The sequence below is a fragment of the Taudactylus pleione genome, unplaced genomic scaffold (genome assembly GCF_031769625.1).
Source record: "Taudactylus pleione unplaced genomic scaffold, aTauple2 ptg001928l, whole genome shotgun sequence".
Lineage (NCBI taxonomy): Eukaryota > Metazoa > Chordata > Amphibia > Anura > Myobatrachidae > Taudactylus > Taudactylus pleione.
Window position 1 is genome coordinate 172,710 of NW_028286325.1, and position 24,356 is coordinate 197,065.

At 43.3% G+C, this 24,356-nt stretch overlaps 1 protein-coding gene across 3 annotated transcripts in view; it reads right to left on the reverse strand.

Annotated features, from left to right (window-relative positions):
* The window catches only part of STRADB (STE20 related adaptor beta), a 119,683-nt gene that overhangs the window by 70,809 nt on the left and 24,518 nt on the right, over positions 1-24,356 (reverse strand). The window contains exon 1 of one of the 3 annotated variants that reach the window (XM_088465252.1): positions 3,692-5,651. The exons of the other annotated variants lie outside the window; for them this stretch is intronic. Coding sequence (XP_088321378.1) covers positions 3,692-3,712 — 21 coding nt within the window. The 5' untranslated portion in view covers positions 3,713-5,651. Of the gene's footprint in view, positions 1-3,691; positions 5,652-24,356 lie in introns of those variants that run through there. 3 annotated transcript variants of the gene reach the window in all.

Below are 24,356 nucleotides of genomic sequence, written 5' to 3' on the forward strand. Positions count from 1 at the left end.
AATTCTTCTGTCATCCACCACAGTTGTTTTCCGTGGTCTTCCGGGTCTTTTGGTGTTGCTGAGCTCTCCGGTGCGTTGTTTCTTTTTAAGAATGTTCCAAACAGATGATTTGGCCACACCTAATGTTTTTGCTATCTCTCTGATGGGTTTGTTTTGATTTTTCAGCCTAATGATGGCTTCACTGATAGTGACAGCTCTTTGGATCTCATATTGAGAGTCGACAGCAACTGATTCCAAATGCAAATGTCACACCTAGAATCAACTCCAGACCTTTTACCTGCTTAATTGATAATGAAATAACGAGGGAATAGCCCACACCTGTCCATGAAATAGCTTTTGAGTTAAGGCCCCCATACATCAGAGATTGATTGCAGCAATCGTGCAATTTGCAATCGATTGTGTATAAAAATCTTTCCCTTTTTCAATCGATTGCAGAGATGCCACAATCGATTGAAAAAGGGAAAGATTTTTATACACAATCGATTGCAAATTGCACGATTGCTGCAATCAATCTCTGATGTATGGGGGCCTTTAATAGGCAGCACAGATGGTGTAATGGTAGCATTACTGCCTCACAGCACTGAGGTCGTTGGTTCGATACCCACTACGGCCCTAACTGTGTGGAGTTTGTATATTCTCCCTGTGCTTGCGTGGGTTTCCCCTGGGTACTCCGCTTTCCTCCCACACTCCAAAAATATACTGGTAGGTTAATTGGCTCCTAACAAAATTACCCATAGTGTGTATGTGTGTGCACATGTGGTAGGGAATATAGAGTGTAAGCTCCACTGGGGCAGGGACTGATGTGAATGGCCAAATATTCTCTGTTAAGCGCTGCGGAATATGTGTGCGCTATATAAATAACTGGTAATAATAATAATAAAAATAATTACTTTTGGCCCCTTAAAAAGTGGGAGGCACATATAGAAACCGTTGTAATTCCTACACCGTTCACCTGATTTGGATGTAATTACCCTAAGCAGGAACTGAAGACATTTGCAGTAGAGGCCTGGCAGAGCATCACCAGGGATGAAACCCAGCGTCTGGTGATGTCTATGCGTTCCAGACTTCAGGCTGTAATTGCCTGCAAAGGATTTGCAAAAAAGTATTAAAAAGTGAAAGTTAGATTTAGGATTGTTTAATTTGTCCCATTACTTTTGGCCTCTAAAAAAGTGGGAGGCACATATAGAAACCATTGTAATTCCTACACCGTTCACCTGATTTGGATGTAATTACTCTCAAATTAAATCTGAAAGTCTGCAGGTAAAGCACATCTTGTTTGTTTCATTTCAAAGCCATTGTGGTGGTGACTAGAGGCCAAAATATGAAAATTCTGTCAATGTCCCAATATTTATGCACCTGACTATATATATATATTAGGGATGTGCAGGCTCGGATAGGTTCGAGTTTGCACGTTGAGTTCGGATTTTTCCCTCCAAAAAAACGGAACTCAGAATGATGATGTTCGTCCATGTAAGATGACGTTTAGCCTCTTTCTGAGTTCCGTTTTTTTGGAGGGAAAAATCCGAACTCAACGTGCAAACTCGAACCTATCCGAGCCTGCACATCCCTAATATATATATATATTAAAAGTAACAAATATACAGGGTAAAGCGCCTGTCTACAAAACGGCGCTAGAATGCGGGGGGCGGAGCTTAGCTTCTACTTCCTTCTCCTGCCTCCCATCAGCCCCAGCTTTTCACTGCAGACTGCTAACGGCCATTACAGGGAGAGGCAGCGCTGGACAGCCTACGGACCTGTATGTATTACAGCAGGGGTTTAGGCTGATGTAGAGCATTTTGGAGCATAACTACATTACATTAATCCTTTGCCTGGCATTCTGGCACTGCTAGGGGCGCTGTGGTGGGCAAGTGTGACTGTCTCCAATCTCTCTGTACCCCAGTATATTCTGTGTTTTTCTTACCCTGTCACTTAACCTCTTGTGGTTTGTGTGGGGTTTGTATGTAACATGACTGGCAGGTCTAAAGGTGCGTACACACTACACGATATGCTCCCTGAGCGATATCGTCTAGTGTGTCCCCGGCAGGGTGTGCTCAATGTCGTTCATGACATTGAGCACAGCCGCTGAACGATATCATTAACGATATCGTTCAGCGCCGGGCTCTCTCCCCCATTCCCTGACATGCAGCAACCTGACGACATCGTCAGGTTGGCCTGCATGTCACCCCGATGAACGATGATGATGCGGGAACGCGCGTCGTCGTTATCGTTCATCTTTTTGGGCTTAAAAATGGACGATAAAGTGGACGACTGAACGATAACGATATCGTTATGTCGTCCACTTTATCGCCCAGTGTGTACGCACCTTAAGGCTTCACAAAAATTATTTACCTGCAAAAAGTGTCAAGTGAAAATTACACAGGGACAGTCATCTACCTCCAGATTGTGTGACGGTTGTTATACGGATCAGCAATCTGCAGAGATGTAACCTGCGTCCAAGACGGTGGTTCTGACATCTGTTATGTCCTCTCTCTCTCGGCTGAACTGGAGGCTTGTCGCAGAGAAAGAGAGGCTTATAGGTCAGCTGCTACAGAGGAACCAGCATGGGCGAGATCCTTAGCTGTTTCTATGGATGGGATTTCCAAAGCCATGACAATGACGTCCACTCCACAGGTCTCTAAAAAGAGATTGTTACCCTCAGTCCTCCATTGGGATGACCCAGAGGAGGCTATGCCGATATTAGAAGAGGGTGAGAATGCCCCAGATTCACCTAAAGAGCCTCTGGAGTCTGAACCTGAACCGGTATCGGAGGGAATAGAAGCCTTGATTGCTGCAATACGACAGGTATTGCAAATACAGGAAGAGGACTCAGGGCCTGATTCAGACCTGGTCGCAAGCACTGAGCGCTCGCAACCGGGTCGATAGTGGCCCAGAGCGCATGCGCACGACGGAGCCGCCTCCATCGTGCACATGCGCGAGACCCGGATAGCGACGGGCACTCTGTTGCTCCAGGTCTCGCAACAAAGGGGGCGAGCTGTCGATGTTGAGTGACAGCTCGCCCCCTTTGGTGGGCAGGCAGGGAGGGGGTGGCTGCCCAAACGGAGGCGTTCCCATGAGATCGCCTGTCGTTTGGGGGCGACCCCACTGACATCACAAGAGATGTCAGTGGAGAGCTTCCGAGCGGCCAGGAGCTATGCAAGCGGCCAGGAGGCCGTTCTAAAAAAAACGCCCTGATTCAGAGCGAGCGCTCTTTCTGAATCAAGGCCTCAGGTCCTGCAAAACAATCTTTCTTTCTTAAGAAACAAAGACAAGCTACGGCTTTCCCTATATTGGAAGAGCTGGATTCTCTTCTAACGACAGCCTGGGAACATCCAGATAAAAAATTTCAGATGTCCCGGCGTTTATTATCTTTTTACTCTTTTCCAGCAGATAATAGAAAGGCTTGTGAAACATCTCCAACAGTAGATTCATCTGTATCGCGACTGTCAAAAAAACTACACTCCCTGTTCCTGGAGTCACCTCTTAAAAGGAAAAGTCCGATCGGAGACTCGAGAGCACTCTTAAGTAAATTTACACCGCTGCAGGGGTGACTGTTTGTCCAGTGATCGTTAGCTGCTGGACTAACAAGGCTATCGAAATTTGGGCTAGGCAATTGGCGGACGGAATGAAAGATCAGCTGCCAATGGAGGAACTCATTCCGTTAGCAGAACATATAGGTGAAGCGGCGGCTTACCTTGGAGAAGAATCTAAGCATGTTTGTTCTATTGCCTCCAGAACTTCAGCTCTGGCAATTTCAGCACGGTGGGCGCTGTGGCTCAAAACTTGGCAGGCTGACGCGGAATCCAAAAAGGCTGTGGAAGCACTTCCTTTCACTGGAGAATTTATTTGGGGCAGAACTATTTGGGGCAGAACTAGATAAATGAATATCTCAAGCAACTGGAGGCAAATCCACTTTTCTACCGTCAGCAGCTCCTCCACCTAGACGATCTTACTCTGGACCTTAAGTTTCGGTCCTTTCGGGCCCCGTGTCGTTCACGTGGTCATTTCAGAGGAGGATCATCAACGTCCCGTGGTACCAGAGGTCGGGGTAGAACAGCAGCCACCAGAGGCTGGAGTCTACAGAAGGTTAAGTCCACTTCTAAAACCAGTTCCTTCCCTCTCACCTGGGGGACCCCAGAGTGGGAGCGCGTCTTCGGGACTTTAGCGAAGTCTGGACGGAAACTTGTGCGGACGCTTGGGTCCGAGATCTGATAATTTGGGGCTACAAGCTCGATTTCCAACTTCAACCCCTGAATCGTTTTTTTTACCACAGGTTTGCCAGTTTCCAACGACAGAAGTGTGGTCTTAGAGAAAGCAATAGACAGGCTTCTGTCCATGAAAGTGATAATCCAAGTCCCCAGTCATCAGAAGGGAAAAGGATCTTACTCCAGTCTTTTTGTCGTTCCGAAGCCGGACGGCTCGGTCAGACCCATTCTAAACTTAAAGGATCTCAATCCATATTTAATGATTTTCAGGTTCAAGATAGAGTCTCTTCAGTCGGTAATTGCAGGCTTAGAGGAGGGCGAGTTCATGGTATCTCTAGATATCAAGGACACTTAGCTGCACATTCTCATTTGCCCACCTCACCAGGCTTTCCTGAGATTCGCAGTTCAGAAATCACTTTTCCAGTTTCAGGCCTTGCCCTTCGGCTTATCTTCAGCCCCACTGGTATTCACAAAGGTTATGGCTGTGATGATGAGTCTCCTTTGGAAACAAGGGATCGCTGAAGGCAAATTCCAAGGATCAACTATTACAGGACATCACCGTGACGCACAACCTTCTCATTCGTCATGGATGGATCCTGAATTTTCCCAAGTCGCATCTGCAACCGACACAGAGATTGCAATTTCTGGGAATGATCATGGACACAGTATCTCAACGTGTGTTCCTTCCCCAGGACAAGATAACTTTCATTCAGGAGATGGTGCGGTTGGTCCTTCGTCGTCGGCAGGTTTCGGTTCATGCCTGTATCCGACTTCTGGGGAAGATGGTGGCAGCCTTCGAAGCTGTTCCATACGGTCGTTTTCACTCCAGACCGTTTCAACTAGATCTCCTATCACAATGGTCGGGATCCCACCTGTTTCTTCACCGAGTCAGGTTACAACCCAACACTCGGATATCCCTACTGTGGTGGTTAAACTCAGTTCACCTTAAGGAGGGAAAGATATTCTGAGAGAGGGATTGGATGCTTCTTACCACAGATGCGAGTCTAAGAGGCTGGGGGGCAGTTATTCTAGAGCATCACTTCCAGGGACACTGGACAGCACAGGAATCGAGTCTTCCAATCAACATATTGGAATTAAGAGCAATTTTCTATGCATTACAGACAGCAGGTCACTTTCTGAGGGGCCGAGCAGTCAGGGTCCAGTCCGACAATGCCACAGCAGTGGCATACATAAACAAGCAAGGAGGCACAAGAAGTCAAGCAGCGATGAAGGAAGTCAGCCAGATTCTTATCTGGTTGGAAAGCCACGCAAGATCAATTTCAGCAATCTTCATACCGGGAGTTGAAAATAGGGAGGCAGATTACCTCAGTCGTCAAGATGCATACATACAGGAGAATGGGTTCTACATCCACAGGTGTTTCAGCAGCTAGTCCAAAGGTGGGGTCTTCCGCAGGTCGACCTCATGGCATCCAGGCAGAACCATCAACTGCCCCTTTACTGCTCTCGAACAAGGGATCCACAAGCGATGTGGATGCACTGTCAACACCATGGTGGTTCCACTTCATTTATCTGTTTCCTCCATTTCCCCTTCTCCCTCGAATCCTTTAACGCATCAAGAGGGAACAGGCCAAGGTCCTGCTGATAGCTCCGGACTGGCCTTGCAGAGCTTGGTACTCCAACATTCAACTCCTGTTGGTAGACAATCCGTGGCCCTTACCACTCAGAGACGGTCTACTCCTACAGGGTCCTTTACTGTATCCAAACTTAAAGCAGCTACATTTGACATCGAGGTTGTTGAAAGGGCCATCTTAAGACTTAAAGGGATACCTTCCAAGGTGATTCCTACGATGCTTAGAGCCAGGAAGGAAGTTACTTCTACGCGTCATCGTATTTGGTAGGCATATGTGTCCTGGTGCGAAAGTAGAGTTTTGCCTCCTACGGAGTTCAGTCTTCCCAGATTTCTGCAAGCCGGTCTCTCAGCTGGCCTTCGGATGGGATCTCTGAAGGTCCAAATTTCAGCGCTCTTAGTTTTCTTCCAAAAGAAATTGGCCTTATTACCGGACGTGCAGACTTTTCTGCAGAGTGTGGTCAGATTGCAACCACCCTTTGTTCCTCCTATAGCTCCATGGGACTTGGACTTCGTCCTGTCTTTCTTACAGTCTTCTCTGTTCGAGCCTTTGGAGTGGGGGAATTAAAATATCTTTCATGGAAGGTGATACTTCTGCTGGCTCTAGCTTCCGCCAGGAGGGTGTCGGAGCTGGGAGCTTTTATGATGTCGTCCACCATATTTGGTATTTCATTAGGATAGAGCAGAGCTACGCACCAGAATGGATTTTCTGGCTAAGGTGGTTGCGGCCTTTCACATCAATCAACCTATTGTAGTTCCGATTCTTCCACAGGATTCTCCTTCTTCTAGATCCTTGGACGTGGTTAGAGCTCTTCGCATATATGTAGATAGGACGGCAGCAATTCGCAAGACGGATACTCTCTTTGTTTTGTATGATGCTGCTCGTCTGGGTTGGCCGGCTTCCAAACAGACACTGGCTCGATGGATTTGTCTGACCATACGACAGGCGTATATGGCCTCGTCTAGGGAACCTCCATCTTCCATTACCGCACATTCCACTCGCTCAGTGGGTGCCTCGTGGGCGGCTGCTCGAGGCGTTTCTATGGAATCTCTATGCCGGGCAGCTACTTGGTCGGGCCGGCATACTTTTGTTCGGATTTACAGATTTGACACCATTGCGATTTCTGCAGCACAATATGGTCGGTCTGTCTTGCAGGGTTCTCAGCGCTTTCCCACCCGTGATGGGAGCTCTGGGACGTCCCCACTGTCTTGAAGCCCTCCAGTGTCCCCTAGTGGATGAAGGAGAAGACAGGATTTTGGTACTTACCGATAAATCCCTTTCTCCGATTCCACAGGGGATACTGGACTCCCACCCGGCGCTGTTCTTCCTGCCATACCTGTTATGCCTGTTGGCGACATGTTTGTTGTCTAGGGTGATGTTATGAATGTTAGAGACATGTTTGTCGTCTCTTGTTTCATTCTATTTGCCTTTGTTTTCACCTTTTAGTTGTTATGTGTACTTTCACCGCCTCCTCTTCTGTCAATCTTTTTTCTCAGCTCCCTACGGGCACGGTTCTAATACTGGTCTATAGGGGGGTATAGAGGGGAGGAGCTAGTCCAGTGTTGGCTAACCTTGACACTCCAGCTGTTATGGAACTACATAACCCAGCATGCACTGCTACAGTTTTGCTATTAGGGCATGCTAAAACTGTGGCAGGGCATGCTGGGATATATAGTTCCACAACAGCTGGAGTGTCAAGGTTAGCCAACACTGAGCTAGTCACACTTCATTTAAATTTAAAGTGCCAGTTCCACTCAGCACCGTCTATACTCCACTGTCTTGTAGTCCTCCAGTGTCCCCTGTGGAATCGGAGAAAAGGATTTATCGGTAAGTACCAAAATCCTGTTTTCCTGTCTGGGGTGTCGTTATTTACTCTGGTGCTTCTAGCACACTCTGGTCTGTATCTCAGCAGTGTGTTGCATCAGCTGAGTGTGCTAGAAGCACCAGAGAGAGACACCCAGTAAGGAAAGAGGAACTACACGGGCTGTGACAGGTGCAAGGTGCTAGAGTGATCACTATGAGATATGTCTATGCAGTGCTAGTATAATATGCAAATGGAAAATATAATCTAGTGTTCCCACTAGAGTGCGGGCAGGTACCTGTGTATAATGTGTAATGTAATCCGGATGGTGTACACTATAAGCAGTGCTAGGTACCTGTGTATAATGTGTGTGATGTAATCCGGATGGTGTACACTATAAGCAGTGCTAGGTACCTGTGTATAATGTGTGTAATGTAATCCGGATGGTGTACACTATAAGCAGTGCTAGGTACCTGTGTATAATGTGTAATGTAATCCGGATGGTGTACACTATAAGCAGTGCTAGGTACCTGTGTATAATGTGTGTAATGTAATCCGGATGGTGTACACTATAAGCAGTGCTAGGTACCTGTGTATAATGTGTGTAATGTAATCCGGATGGTGTACACTATAAGCAGTGCTAGGTACCTGTGTATAATGTGTGTAATGTAATCCGGATGGTGTACACTATAAGCAGTGCTAGGTACCTGTGTATAATGTGTGTAATGTAATCCGGATGGTGTACACTATAAGCGGTGCTAGGTACCTGTGTATAATGTGTGTAATGTAATCCGGATAGTGTACACTATAAGCGGTGCTAGGTACCTGTGTATAATGTGTGTAATGTAATCCGGATGGTGTACACTATAAGCAGTGCTAGGTACCTGTGTATAATGTGTGTAATGTAATCCGGATGGTGTACACTATAAGCGGTGCTAGGTACCTGTGTATAATGTGTGTAATGTAATCCGGATGGTGTACACTATAAGCGGTGCTAGGTACCTGTGTATAATGTGTGTAATGTAATCCGGATGGTGTACACTATAAGCAGTGCTAGGTACCTGTGTATAATGTGTGATGTAATCCGGATGGTGTACACTATAAGCAGTGCTAGGTACCTGTGTATAATGTGTGTAATGTAATCCGGATGGTGTACACTATAAGCGGTGCTAGGTACCTGTGTATAATGTGTATAATGTAATCCGGATGGTGTACACTATAAGCGGTGCTAGGTACCTGTGTATAATGTGTGTGATGTAATCCGGATGGTGTACACTATAAGCGGTGCTAGGTACCTGTGTATAATGTGTATAATGTAATCCGGATGGTGTACACTATAAGCAGTGCTAGGTACCTGTGTATAATGTGTATAATGTAATCCGGATGGTGTACACTATAAGCAGTGCTAGGTACCTGTGTATAATGTGTGTAATGTAATCCGGATGGTGTACACTATAAGCAGTGCTAGGTACCTGTGTATAATGTGTGTGATGTAATCCGGATGGTGTACACTATAAGCAGTGCTAGGTACCTGTGTATAATGTGTGTAATGTAATCCGGATGGTGTACACTATAAGCAGTGCTAGGTACCTGTGTATAATGTGTAATGTAATCCGGATGGTGTACACTATAAGCAGTGCTAGGTACCTGTGTATAATGTGTGTAATGTAATCCGGATGGTGTACACTATAAGCAGTGCTAGGTACCTGTGTATAATGTGTGTAATGTAATCCGGATGGTGTACACTATAAGCAGTGCTAGGTACCTGTGTATAATGTGTGTAATGTAATCCGGATGGTGTACACTATAAGCAGTGCTAGGTACCTGTGTATAATGTGTATAATGTAATCCGGATGGTGTACACTATAAGCGGTGCTAGGTACCTGTGTATAATGTGTGTGATGTAATCCGGATGGTGTACACTATAAGCAGTGCTAGGTACCTGTGTATAATGTGTATAATGTAATCCGGATGGTGTACACTATAAGCAGTGCTAGGTACCTGTGTATAATGTGTGTGATGTAATCCGGATGGTGTACACTATAAGCAGTGCTAGGTACCTGTGTATAATGTGTATAATGTAATCCGGATGGTGTACACTATAAGCAGTGCTAGGTACCTGTGTATAATGTGTATAATGTAATCCGGATGGTGTACACTATAAGCAGTGCTAGGTACCTGTGTATAATGTGTGTAATGTAATCCGGATGGTGTACACTATAAGCAGTGCTAGGTACCTGTGTATAATGTGTGTGATGTAATCCGGATGGTGTACACTATAAGCAGTGCTAGGTACCTGTATATAATGTGTGTAATGTAATCCGGATGGTGTACACTATAAGCAGTGCTAGGTACCTGTGTATAATGTGTGTAATGTAATCCGGATGGTGTACACTATAAGCAGTGCTAGGTACCTGTGTATAATGTGTATAATGTAATCCGGATGGTGTACACTATAAGCGGTGCTAGGTACCTGTGTATAATGTGTGTAATGTAATCCGGATGGTGTACACTATAAGCAGTGCTAGGTACCTGTGTATAATGTGTGTAATGTAATCCGGATGGTGTACACTATAAACTGTGCTAGGTACCTGTGTATAATGTGTGTAATGTAATCCGGATGGTGTACACTATAAGCAGTGCTAGGTACCTGTGTATAGTGTGTGATGTAATCCGGATGGTGTACACTATAAGCAGTGCTAGGTACCTGTGTATAATGTGTGTAATGTAATCCGGATGGTGTACACTATAAGCGGTGCTAGGTACCTGTGTATAATGTGTGTAATGTAATCCGGATGGTGTACACTATAAGCGGTGCTAGGTACCTGTGTATAATGTGTGTAATGTAATCCGGATGGTGTACACTATAAGCAGTGCTAGGTACCTGTATATAATGTGTGTAATGTAATCCGGATGGTGTACACTATAAGCAGTGCTAGGTACCTGTGTATAATGTGTGTAATGTAATCCGGATGGTGTACACTATAAGCAGTGCTAGGTACCTGTGTATAATGTGTATAATGTAATCCGGATGGTGTACACTATAAGCAGTGCTAGGTACCTGTGTATAATGTGTGTAATGTAATCCGGATGGTGTACACTATAAGCGGTGCTAGGTACCTGTGTATAATGTGTGTGATGTAATCCGGATGGTGTACACTATAAGCGGTGCTAGGTACCTGTGTATAATGTGTGTAATGTAATCCGGATGGTGTACACTATAAGCAGTGCTAGGTACCTGTGTATAATGTGTGTAATGTAATCCGGATGGTGTACACTATAAGCGGTGCTAGGTACCTGTGTATAATGTGTGTGATGTAATCCGGATGGTGTACACTATAAGCGGTGCTAGGTACCTGTGTATAATGTGTGTAATGTAATCCGGATGGTGTACACTATAAGCAGTGCTAGGTACCTGTGTATAATGTGTGTAATGTAATCCGGATGGTGTACACTATAAGCAGTGCTAGGTACCTGTGTATAATGTGTGTAATGTAATCCGGATGGTGTACACTATAAGCGGTGCTAGGTACCTGTGTATAATGTGTGTAATGTAATCCGGATGGTGTACACTATAAGCGGTGCTAGGTACCTGTGTATAATGTGTGTAATGTAATCCGGATGGTGTACACTATAAGCAGTGCTAGGTACCTGTGTATAATGTGTATAATGTAATCCGGATGGTGTACACTATAAGCAGTGCTAGGTACCTGTGTATAATGTGTATAATGTAATCCGGATGGTGTACACTATAAGCAGTGCTAGGTACCTGTGTATAATGTGTATAATGTAATCCGGATGGTGTACACTATAAGCAGTGCTAGGTACCTGTGTATAATGTGTGATGTAATCCGGATGGTGTACACTATAAGCAGTGCTAGGTACCTGTGTATAATGTGTGTGATGTAATCCGGATGGTGTACACTATAAGCAGTGCTAGGTACCTGTGTATAATGTGTGTAATGTAATCCGGATGGTGTACACTATAAGCAGTGCTAGGTACCTGTGTATAATGTGTGTAATGTAATCCGGATGGTGTACACTATAAGCAGTGCTAGGTACCTGTGTATAATGTGTGTAATGTAATCCGGATGGTGTACACTATAAGCAGTGCTAGGTACCTGTGTATAATGTGTGTAATGAAATCCGGATGGTGTACACTATAAGCGGTGCTAGGTACCTGTGTATAATGTGTGTAATGTAATCCGGATGGTGTACACTATAAGCAGTGCTAGGTACCTGTGTATAATGTGTGTAATGTAATCCGGATGGTGTACACTATAAGCAGTGCTAGGTACCTGTGTATAATGTGTGTGATGTAATCCGGATGGTGTACACTATAAGCAGTGCTAGGTACCTGTGTATAATGTGTGTGATGTAATCCGGATGGTGTACACTATAAGCAGTGCTAGGTACCTGTATATAATGTGTGTAATGTAATCCGGATGGTGTACACTATAAGCAGTGCTAGGTACCTGTGTATAGTGTGTGATGTAATCCGGATGGTGTACACTATAAGCGGTGCTAGGTACCTGTGTATAATGTGTGTAATGTAATCCGGATGGTGTACACTATAAGCGGTGCTAGGTACCTGTGTATAATGTGTGTAATGTAATCCGGATGGTGTACACTATAAGCAGTGCTAGGTACCTGTATATAATGTGTGTAATGTAATCCGGATGGTGTACACTATAAGCAGTGCTAGGTACCTGTGTATAATGTGTGTAATGTAATCCGGATGGTGTACACTATAAGCAGTGCTAGGTACCTGTGTATAATGTGTATAATGTAATCCGGATGGTGTACACTATAAGCAGTGCTAGGTACCTGTGTATAATGTGTGTAATGTAATCCGGATGGTGTACACTATAAGCGGTGCTAGGTACCTGTGTATAATGTGTGTGATGTAATCCGGATGGTGTACACTATAAGCGGTGCTAGGTACCTGTGTATAATGTGTGTAATGTAATCCGGATGGTGTACACTATAAGCAGTGCTAGGTACCTGTGTATAATGTGTGTAATGTAATCCGGATGGTGTACACTATAAGCGGTGCTAGGTACCTGTGTATAATGTGTGTGATGTAATCCGGATGGTGTACACTATAAGCGGTGCTAGGTACCTGTGTATAATGTGTGTAATGTAATCCGGATGGTGTACACTATAAGCAGTGCTAGGTACCTGTGTATAATGTGTGTAATGTAATCCGGATGGTGTACACTATAAGCGGTGCTAGGTACCTGTGTATAATGTGTGTAATGTAATCCGGATGGTGTACACTATAAGCAGTGCTAGGTACCTGTGTATAATGTGTATAATGTAATCCGGATGGTGTACACTATAAGCAGTGCTAGGTACCTGTGTATAATGTGTATAATGTAATCCGGATGGTGTACACTATAAGCAGTGCTAGGTACCTGTGTATAATGTGTATAATGTAATCCGGATGGTGTACACTATAAGCAGTGCTAGGTACCTGTGTATAATGTGTGATGTAATCCGGATGGTGTACACTATAAGCAGTGCTAGGTACCTGTGTATAATGTGTGTGATGTAATCCGGATGGTGTACACTATAAGCAGTGCTAGGTACCTGTGTATAATGTGTGTAATGTAATCCGGATGGTGTACACTATAAGCAGTGCTAGGTACCTGTGTATAATGTGTGTAATGTAATCCGGATGGTGTACACTATAAGCAGTGCTAGGTACCTGTGTATAATGTGTGTAATGAAATCCGGATGGTGTACACTATAAGCGGTGCTAGGTACCTGTGTATAATGTGTGTAATGTAATCCGGATGGTGTACACTATAAGCAGTGCTAGGTACCTGTGTATAATGTGTGTAATGTAATCCGGATGGTGTACACTATAAGCAGTGCTAGGTACCTGTGTATAATGTGTGTAATGTAATCCGGATGGTGTACACTATAAGCAGTGCTAGGTACCTGTGTATAATGTGTGTAATGAAATCCGGATGGTGTACACTATAAGCGGTGCTAGGTACCTGTGTATAATGTGTGTAATGTAATCCGGATGGTGTACACTATAAGCGGTGCTAGGTACCTGTGTATAATGTGTGATGTAATCCGGATGGTGTACACTATAAGCAGTGCTAGGTACCTGTGTATAATGTGTGTGATGTAATCCGGATGGTGTACACTATAAGCAGTGCTAGGTACCTGTGTATAATGTGTGTAATGTAATCCGGATGGTGTACACTATAAGCAGTGCTAGGTACCTGTGTATAATGTATGTGATGTAATCCGGATGGTGTACACTATAAGCAGTGCTAGGTACCTGTGTATAATGTGTGTGATGTAATCCGGATGGTGTACACTATAAGCAGTGCTAGGTACCTGTGTATAATGTGTGTAATGTAATCCGGATGGTGTACACTATAAGCGGTGCTAGGTACCTGTGTATAATGTGTGTAATGTAATCCGGATGGTGTACACTATAAGCGTTGCTAGGTACCTGTGTATAATGTGTGTAATGTAATCCGGATGGTGTACACTATAAGCAGTGCTAGGTACCTGTGTATAATGTGTGTAATGTAATCCGGATGGTGTACACTATAAGCAGTGCTAGGTACCTGTGTATAATGTGTGTAATGTAATCCGGATGGTGTACACTATAAGCAGTGCTAGGTACCTGTGTATAATGTGTGTAATGAAATCCGGATGGTGTACACTATAAGCAGTGCTAGGTACCGGTGTATAATGTGTATAATGTAATCCGGATGGTGTACACTATAAGCAGTGCTAGGTACCTGTGTATAATGTGTGTAATGTAATCCGGATGGTGTACACTATAAGCGGTGCTAGGTACCTGTGTATAATGTGTAATGTAATCCGGATGGTGTACACTATAAGCAGTGCTAGGTACCTGTGTATAATGTGTGTAATGTAATCCGGATAGTGTACACTATAAGCAGTGCTAGGTACCTGTGTATAATGTGTGTAATGTAATCCGGATGGTGTACACTATAAGCGGTGCTAGGTACCTGTGTATAATGTGTGTAATGTAATCCGGATGGTGTACACTATAAGCAGTGCTAGGTACCTGTGTATAATGTGTGTAATGTAATCCGGATGGTGTACACTATAAGCAGTGCTAGGTACCTGTATATAATGTGTGTAATGTAATCCGGATGGTGTACACTATAAGCAGTGCTAGGTACCTGTGTATAATGTGTGTAATGTAATCCGGATGGTGTACACTATAAGCAGTGCTAGGTACCTGTGTATAATGTGTGTAATGTAATCCGGATGGTGTACACTATAAGCAGTGCTAGGTACCTGTGTATAATGTGTGTAATGTAATCCGGATGGTGTACACTATAAGCGGTGCTAGGTACCTGTGTATAATGTGTGTAATGTAATCCGGATGGTGTACACTATAAGCAGTGCTAGGTACCTGTGTATAATGTGTGTAATGTAATCCGGATGGTGTACACTATAAGCAGTGCTAGGTACCTGTGTATAATGTGTGTAATGTAATCCGGATGGTGTACACTATAAGCGGTGCTAGGTACCTGTGTATAATGTGTGTAATGTAATCCGGATGGTGTACACTATAAGCGGTGCTAGGTACCTGTGTATAATGTGTGTAATGTAATCCGGATGGTGTACACTATAAGCAGTGCTAGGTACATGTGTATAATGTGTGTAATGTAATCCGGATGGTGTACACTATAAGCAGTGCTAGGTACCTGTGTATAATGTGTGTAATGTAATCCGGATGGTGTACACTATAAGCAGTGCTAGGTACCTGTGTATAATGTGTGTGATGTAATCCGGATGGTGTACACTATAAGCGGTGCTAGGTACCTGTGTATAATGTGTGTAATGTAATCCGGATGGTGTACACTATAAGCAGTGCTAGGTACCTGTGTATAGTGTGTAATGTAATCCGGATGGTGTACACTATAAGCAGTGCTAGGTACCTGTGTATAATGTGTGTAATGTAATCCGGATGGTGTACACTATAAGCAGTGCTAGGTACCTGTGTATAATGTGTGTAATGTAATCCGGATGGTGTACACTATAAGCGGTGCTAGGTACCTGTGTATAATGTGTGTGATGTAATCCGGATGGTGTACACTATAAGCGGTGCTAGGTACCTGTGTATATAGTGTGTGATGTAATCCGGATGGTGTACACTATAAGCGGTGCTAGGTACCTGTGTATAATGTGTGTAATGTAATCCGGATGGTGTACACTATAAGCAGTGCTAGGTACCTGTGTATATAGTGTGTGATGTAATCCGGATGGTGTACACTATAAGCAGTGCTAGGTACCTGTGTATAATGTGTGTAATGTAATCCGGATGGTGTACACTATAAGCGGTGCTAGGTACCTGTGTATAATGTGTGATGTAATCCGGATGGTGTACACTATAAGCAGTGCTAGGTACCTGTGTATAATGTGTGTAATGTAATACGGATGGTGTACACTATAAGCGGTGCTAGGTATCTGTGTATAATGTGTGTAATGTAATCCGGATGGTGTACACTATAAGCGGTGCTAGGTACCTGTGTATAATGTGTGTGATGTAATCCGGATGGTGTACACTATAAGCGGTGCTAGGTACCTGTGTATAATGTGTGTAATGTAATCCGGATGGTGTACACTATAAGCAGTGCTAGGTACCTGTATATAATGTGTGTAATGTAATCCGGATGGTGTACACTATAAGCAGTGCTAGGTACCTGTGTATAATGTGTGTAATGTAATCCGGATGGTGTACACTATAAGCAGTGCTAGGTACCTGTGTATAATGTGTGTGATGTAATCCGGATGGTGTACACTATAAGCAGTGCTAGGTACCTGTGTATAATGTGTGTAATGTAATCCGGATGGTGTACACTATAAGCAGTGCTAGGTACCTGTGTATAATGTGTGTAATGTAATCCGGATGGTGTACACTATAAGCGGTGCTAGGTACCTGTGTATAATGTGTGTAATGTAATCCGGATGGTGTACACTATAAGCAGTGCTAGGTACCTGTGTATAATGTGTGTAATGTAATCCGGATGGTGTACACTATAAGCAGTGCTAGGTACCTGTGTATAATGTGTGTAATGTAATCCGGATGGTGTACACTATAAGCAGTGCTAGGTACCTGTGTATAATGTGTGTAATGTAATCCGGATGGTGTACACTATAAGCGGTGCTAGGTACCTGTGTATAATGTGTGTAATGTAATCCGGATGGTGTACACTATAAGCAGTGCTAGGTACCTGTGTGTAATGTAATCCGGATGGTGTACACTATAAGCAGTGCTAGGTACCTGTATATAATGTGTGTAATGTAATCCGGATGGTGTACACTATAAGCAGTGCTAGGTACCTGTGTATAATGTGTGTGATGTAATCCGGATGGTGTACACTATAAGCAGTGCTAGGTACCTGTGTATAATGTGTGTAATGTAATCCGGATGGTGTACACTATAAACAGTACTAGGTACCTGTGTATAATGTGTGTAATGTAATCCGGATGGTGTACACTATAAGCAGTGCTAGGTACCTGTGTATAATGTGTGTAATGTAATCCGGATGGTGTACACTATAAGCGGTGCTAGGTACCTGTGTATAATGTGTGTAATGTAATCCGGATGGTGTACACTATAAGCGGTGCTAGATACCTGTGTATAATGTGTGTAATGTAATCCGGATGGTGTACACTATAAGCGGTGCTAGGTACCTGTGTATAATGTGTGTAATGTAATCCGGATGGTGTACACTATAAGCAGTGCTAGGTACATGTGTATAATGTGTGTAATGTAATCCGGATGGTGTACACTATAAGCAGTGCTAGGTACCTGTGTATAATGTGTGTAATGTAATCCGGATGGTGTACACTATAAGCAGTGCTAGGTACCTGTGTATAATGTGTGTAATGTAATCCGGATGGTGTACACTATAAGCAGTGCTAGGTACCTGTGTATAGTGTGTGATGTAATCCGGATGGTGTACACTATAAGCAGTGCTAGGTACCTGTGTATAATGTGTGTAATGTAATCCGGATGGTGTACACTATAAGCAGTGCTAGGTACCTGTGTATAATGTGTGTAATGTAATCCGGATGGTGTACACTATAAGCAGTGCTAGGTACCTGTGTATAATGTGTGTAATGTAATCCGGATGGTGTACACTATAAGCGGTGCTAGGTACCTGTGTATAATGTGTGTGATGTAATCCGGATGGTGTACACTATAAGCGGTGCTAGGTACCTGTGTATAATGTGTGTAATGTAATCCGGATGGTGTACACTATAAGCGGTGCTAGGTACCTGTGTATAATGTGTGTAATGTAATCCGGATAGTGTACACTATAAGCGGTGCTAGGTACCTGTGTATAATGTGTGTAATGTAATCCGGATGGTGTACACTATAAGCAGTGCTAGGTACCTGTGTATAATGTGTGTAATGTAATCCGGATGGTGTACACTATAAGCAGTGCTAGGTACCTGTGTATAATGTAATCCGGATGGTGTACACTATAAGCTGTGCTAGGTACCTGTGTATAATGTGTGTAATGTAATCCGGATGGTGTACACTATAAGCAGTGCTAGGTACCTGTGTATAATGTGTGTGATGTAATCCGGATGGTGTACACTATAAGCGGTGCTAGGTACCTGTGTATAATGTGTGTAATGTAATCCGGATGGTGTACACTATAAACAGTGCTAGGTACCTGTGTATAATGTGTGTGATGTAATCCGGATGGTGTACACTATAAGCAGTGCTAGGTACCTGTGTATAATGTGTGTAATGTAATCCGGATGGTGTACACTATAAGCGGTGCTAGGTATCTGTGTATAATGTGTATAATGTAATCCGGATGGTGTACACTATAAGCGGTGCTAGGTACCTGTGTATATAGTGTGTGATGTAATCCGGATGGTGTACACTATAAGCAGTGCTAGGTACCTGTGTATAATGTGTGTAATGTAATCCGGATGGTGTACACTATAAGCAGTGCTAGGTACCTGTATATAATGTGTGTAATGTAATCCGGATGGTGTACACTATAAGCAGTGCTAGGTACCTGTGTATAATGTGTGTAATGTAATCCGGATGGTGTACACTATAAGCAGTGCTAGGTACCTGTGTATAATGTGTGTAATGTAATCCGGATGGTGTACACTATAAGCAGTGCTAGGTACCTGTGTATAATGTGTGTAATGTAATCCGGATGGTGTACACTATAAGCGGTGCTAGGTACCTGTGTATAATGTGTGTAATGTAATCCGGATGGTGTACACTATAAGCGGTGCTAGGTACCTGTGTATAATGTGTGTAATGTAATCCGGATGGTGTACACTATAAGCGGTGCTAGGTACCTGTGTATAATGTGTGTAATGTAATCCGGATGGTGTACACTATAAGCAGTGCTAGGTACCTGTGTATAATGTGTGTAATGTAATCCGGATGGTGTACACTATAAGCAGTGCTAGGTACCTGTGTATAATGTGTGTAATGTAATCCGGATGGTGTACACTATAAGCAGTGCTAGGTACCTGTGTATAATGTGTGTAATGTAATCCGGATGGTGTACACTATAAGCAGTGCTAGGTACCTGTGTATAATGTGTGTAATGTAATCCGGATGGTGTACACTATAAGCAGTGCTAGGTACCTGTGTATAATGTGTGTAATGTAATCCGGATGGTGTACACTATAAGCGGTGCTAGGTACCTGTGTATATAGTGTGTGATGTAATCCGGATGGTGTACACTATAAGCGGTGCTAGGTACCTGTGTATAATGTGTGTAATGTAATCCGGATGGTGTACACTATAAGCAGTGCTAGGTACCTGTGTATAATGTGTGTAATGTAATCCGGATGGTGTACACTATAAGCAGTGCTAGGTACCTGTGTATATAGTGTGTGATGTAATCCGGATGGTGTACACTATAAGCAGTGCTAGGTACCTGTGTATAATGTGTGTAATGTAATCCGGATGGTGTACACTATAAGCAGTGCTAGGTACCTGTGTATAATGTGTGTAATGTAATCCGGATGGTGTACACTATAAGCGGTGCTAGGTATCTGTGTATAATGTGTGTAATGTAATCCGGATGGTGTACACTATAAGCGGTGCTAGGTACCTGTGTATAATGTGTGTGATGTAATCCGGATGGTGTACACTATAAGCGGTGCTAGGTACCTGTGTATAATGTGTGTAATGTAATCCGGATGGTGTACACTATAAGCAGTGCTAGGTACCTGTATATAATGTGTGTAATGTAATCCGGATGGTGTACACTATAAGCAGTGCTAGGTACCTGTGTATAATGTGTGTAATGTAATCCGGATGGTGTACACTATAAGCAGTGCTAGGTACCTGTGTATAATGTGTGTAATGTAATCCGGATGGTGTACACTATAAGCGGTGCTAGGTACCTGTGTATAATGTGTGTAATGTAATCCGGATGGTGTACACTATAAGCAGTGCTAGGTACCTGTGTATAATGTGTGTAATGTAATCCGGATGGTGTACACTATAAGCGGTGCTAGGTACCTGTGTATAATGTGTGTAATGTAATCCGGATGGTGTACACTATAAGCAGTGCTAGGTACCTGTGTATAATGTGTGTAATGTAATCCGGATGGTGTACACTATAAGCAGTGCTAGGTACCAGTGTATAATGTGTGTAATGTAATCCGGATGGTGTACACTATAAGCGGTGCTAGGTACCTGTGTATAATGTGTGTAATGTAATCCGGATGGTGTACACTATAAGCGGTGCTAGGTACCTGTGTATAATGTGTATAATGTAATCCGGATGGTGTACACTATAAGCGGTGCTAGGTACCTGTGTATAATGTGTATAATGTAATCCGGATGGTGTACACTATAAGCAGTGCTAGGTACCTGTATATAGTGTGTGATGTAATCCGGATGGTGTACACTATAAGCAGTGCTAGGTACCTGTGTATAGTGTGTGATGTAATCCGGATGGTGTACACTATAAGCAGTACTAGGTACCTGTGTATAATGTGTGTAATGTAATCCGGATGGTGTACACTATAAGCGGTGCTAGGTACCTGTGTATAATGTGTATAATGTAATCCGGATGGTGTACACTATAAGCAGTGCTAGGTACATGTGTATAATGTGTGTGATGTAATCCGGATGGTGTACACTATAAGCAGTGCTAGGTACCTGTGTATAATGTGTGTAATGTAATCCGGATGGTGTACACTATAAGCGGTGCTAGATACCTGTGTATAATGTGTGTAATGTAATCCGGATGGTGTACACTATAAGCGGTGCTAGGTACCTGTGTATAATGTGTGTAATGTAATCCGGATGGTGTACACTATAAGCAGTGCTAGGTACATGTGTATAATGTGTGTAATGTAATCCGGATGGTGTACACTATAAGCAGTGCTAGGTACCTGTGTATAATGTGTGTAATGTAATCCGGATGGTGTACACTATAAGCAGTGCTAGGTACCTGTGTATAATGTGTGTAATGTAATCCGGATGGTGTACACTATAAGCAGTGCTAGGTACCTGTGTATAGTGTGTGATGTAATCCGGATGGTGTACACTATAAGCAGTGCTAGGTACCTGTGTATAATGTGTGTGATGTAATCCGGATGGTGTACACTATAAGCAGTGCTAGGTACCTGTGTATAATGTGTGTAATGTAATCCGGATGGTGTACACTATAAGCGGTGCTAGGTACCTGTGTATAATGTGTGTGATGTAATCCGGATGGTGTACACTATAAGCGGTGCTAGGTACCTGTGTATAATGTGTGTAATGTAATCCGGATGGTGTACACTATAAGCAGTGCTAGGTACCTGTGTATAATGTGTGTAATGTAATCCGGATGGTGTACACTATAAGCAGTGCTAGGTACCTGTGTATAATGTGTGTAATGTAATCCGGATGGTGTACACTATAAGCAGTGCTAGGTACCTGTGTATAATGTGTGTAATGTAATCCGGATGGTGTACACTATAAGCGGTGCTAGGTACCTGTGTATATAGTGTGTGATGTAATCCGGATGGTGTACACTATAAGCGGTGCTAGGTACCTGTGTATAATGTGTGTAATGTAATCCGGATGGTGTACACTATAAGCAGTGCTAGGTACCTGTGTATAATGTGTGTAATGTAATCCGGATGGTGTACACTATAAGCAGTGCTAGGTACCTGTGTATATAGTGTGTGATGTAATCCGGATGGTGTACACTATAAGCAGTGCTAGGTACCTGTGTATAATGTGTGTAATGTAATCCGGATGGTGTACACTATAAGCAGTGCTAGGTACCTGTGTATAATGTGTGTAATGTAATCCGGATGGTGTACACTATAAGCGGTGCTAGGTATCTGTGTATAATGTGTGTAATGTAATCCGGATGGTGTACACTATAAGCGGTGCTAGGTACCTGTGTATAATGTGTGTGATGTAATCCGGATGGTGTACACTATAAGCGGTGCTAGGTACCTGTGTATAATGTGTGTAATGTAATCCGGATGGTGTACACTATAAGCAGTGCTAGGTACCTGTATATAATGTGTGTAATGTAATCCGGATGGTGTACACTATAAGCAGTGCTAGGTACCTGTGTATAATGTGTGTAATGTAATCCGGATGGTGTACACTATAAGCAGTGCTAGGTACCTGTGTATAATGTGTGTAATGTAATCCGGATGGTGTACACTATAAGCGGTGCTAGGTACCTGTGTATAATGTGTGTAATGTAATCCGGATGGTGTACACTATAAGCAGTGCTAGGTACCTGTGTATAATGTGTGTAATGTAATCCGGATGGTGTACACTATAAGCGGTGCTAGGTACCTGTGTATAATGTGTGTAATGTAATCCGGATGGTGTACACTATAAGCAGTGCTAGGTACCTGTGTATAATGTGTGTAATGTAATCCGGATGGTGTACACTATAAGCAGTGCTAGGTACCTGTGTATAATGTGTGTAATGTAATCCGGATGGTGTACACTATAAGCAGTGCTAGGTACCTGTGTATAATGTGTGTAATGTAATCCGGATGGTGTACACTATAAGCGGTGCTAGGTACCTGTGTATAATGTGTATAATGTAATCCGGATGGTGTACACTATAAGCGGTGCTAGGTACCTGTGTATAATGTGTATAATGTAATCCGGATGGTGTACACTATAAGCAGTGCTAGGTACCTGTATATAGTGTGTGATGTAATCCGGATGGTGTACACTATAAGCAGTGCTAGGTACCTGTGTATAATGTGTGTAATGTAATCCGGATGGTGTACACTATAAACAGTGCTAGGTACCTGTGTATAGTGTGTGATGTAATCCGGATGGTGTACACTATAAGCAGTACTAGGTACCTGTGTATAATGTGTGTAATGTAATCCGGATGGTGTACACTATAAGCAGTGCTAGGTACCTGTGTATAATGTGTGTAATGTAATCCGGATGGTGTACACTATAAGCGGTGCTAGGTACCTGTGTATAATGTGTGTAATGTAATCCGGATGGTGTACACTATAAGCGGTGCTAGATACCTGTGTATAATGTGTGTAATGTAATCCGGATGGTGTACACTATAAGCGGTGCTAGGTACCTGTGTATAATGTGTGTAATGTAATCCGGATGGTGTACACTATAAGCAGTGCTAGGTACCTGTGTATAATGTGTGTAATGTAATCCGGATGGTGTACACTATAAGCAGTGCTAGGTACCTGTGTATAATGTGTGTAATGTAATCCGGATGGTGTACACTATAAGCAGTGCTAGGTACCTGTGTATAATGTGTGTAATGTAATCCGGATGGTGTACACTATAAGCAGTGCTAGGTACCTGTGTATAATGTGTGTAATGTAATCCGGATGGTGTACACTATAAGCAGTGCTAGGTACCTGTGTATAATGTGTGTAATGTAATCCGGATGGTGTACACTATAAGCGGTGCTAGGTACCTGTGTATAATGTGTGTGATGTAATCCGGATGGTGTACACTATAAGCGGTGCTAGGTACCTGTGTATATAGTGTGTGATGTAATCCGGATGGTGTACACTATAAGCGGTGCTAGGTACCTGTGTATAATGTGTGTAATGTAATCCGGATAGTGTACACTATAAGCGGTGCTAGGTACCTGTGTATAATGTGTGTAATGTAATCCGGATGGTGTACACTATAAGCAGTGCTAGGTACCTGTGTATAATGTGTGTAATGTAATCCGGATGGTGTACACTATAAGCAGTGCTAGGTACCTGTGTATAATGTGTGTAATGTAATCCGGATGGTGTACACTATAAGCAGTGCTAGGTACCTGTGTATAATGTAATCCGGATGGTGTACACTATAAGCAGTGCTAGGTACCTGTGTATATAGTGTGTGATGTAATCCGGATGGTGTACACTATAAGCAGTGCTAGGTACCTGTGTATAATGTGTGTAATGTAATCCGGATGGTGTACACTATAAGCAGTGCTAGGTACCTGTGTATAATGTGTGTGATGTAATCCGGATGGTGTACACTATAAGCAGTGCTAGGTACCTGTGTATAATGTGTGTAATGTAATCCGGATGGTGTACACTATAAGCGGTGCTAGGTATCTGTGTATAATGTGTGTAATGTAATCCGGATGGTGTACACTATAAGCGGTGCTAGGTACCTGTGTATAATGTGTGTAATGTAATCCGGATGGTGTACACTATAAGCGGTGCTAGGTATCTGTGTATAATGTGTATAATGTAATCCGGATGGTGTACACTATAAGCGGTGCTAGGTACCTGTGTATA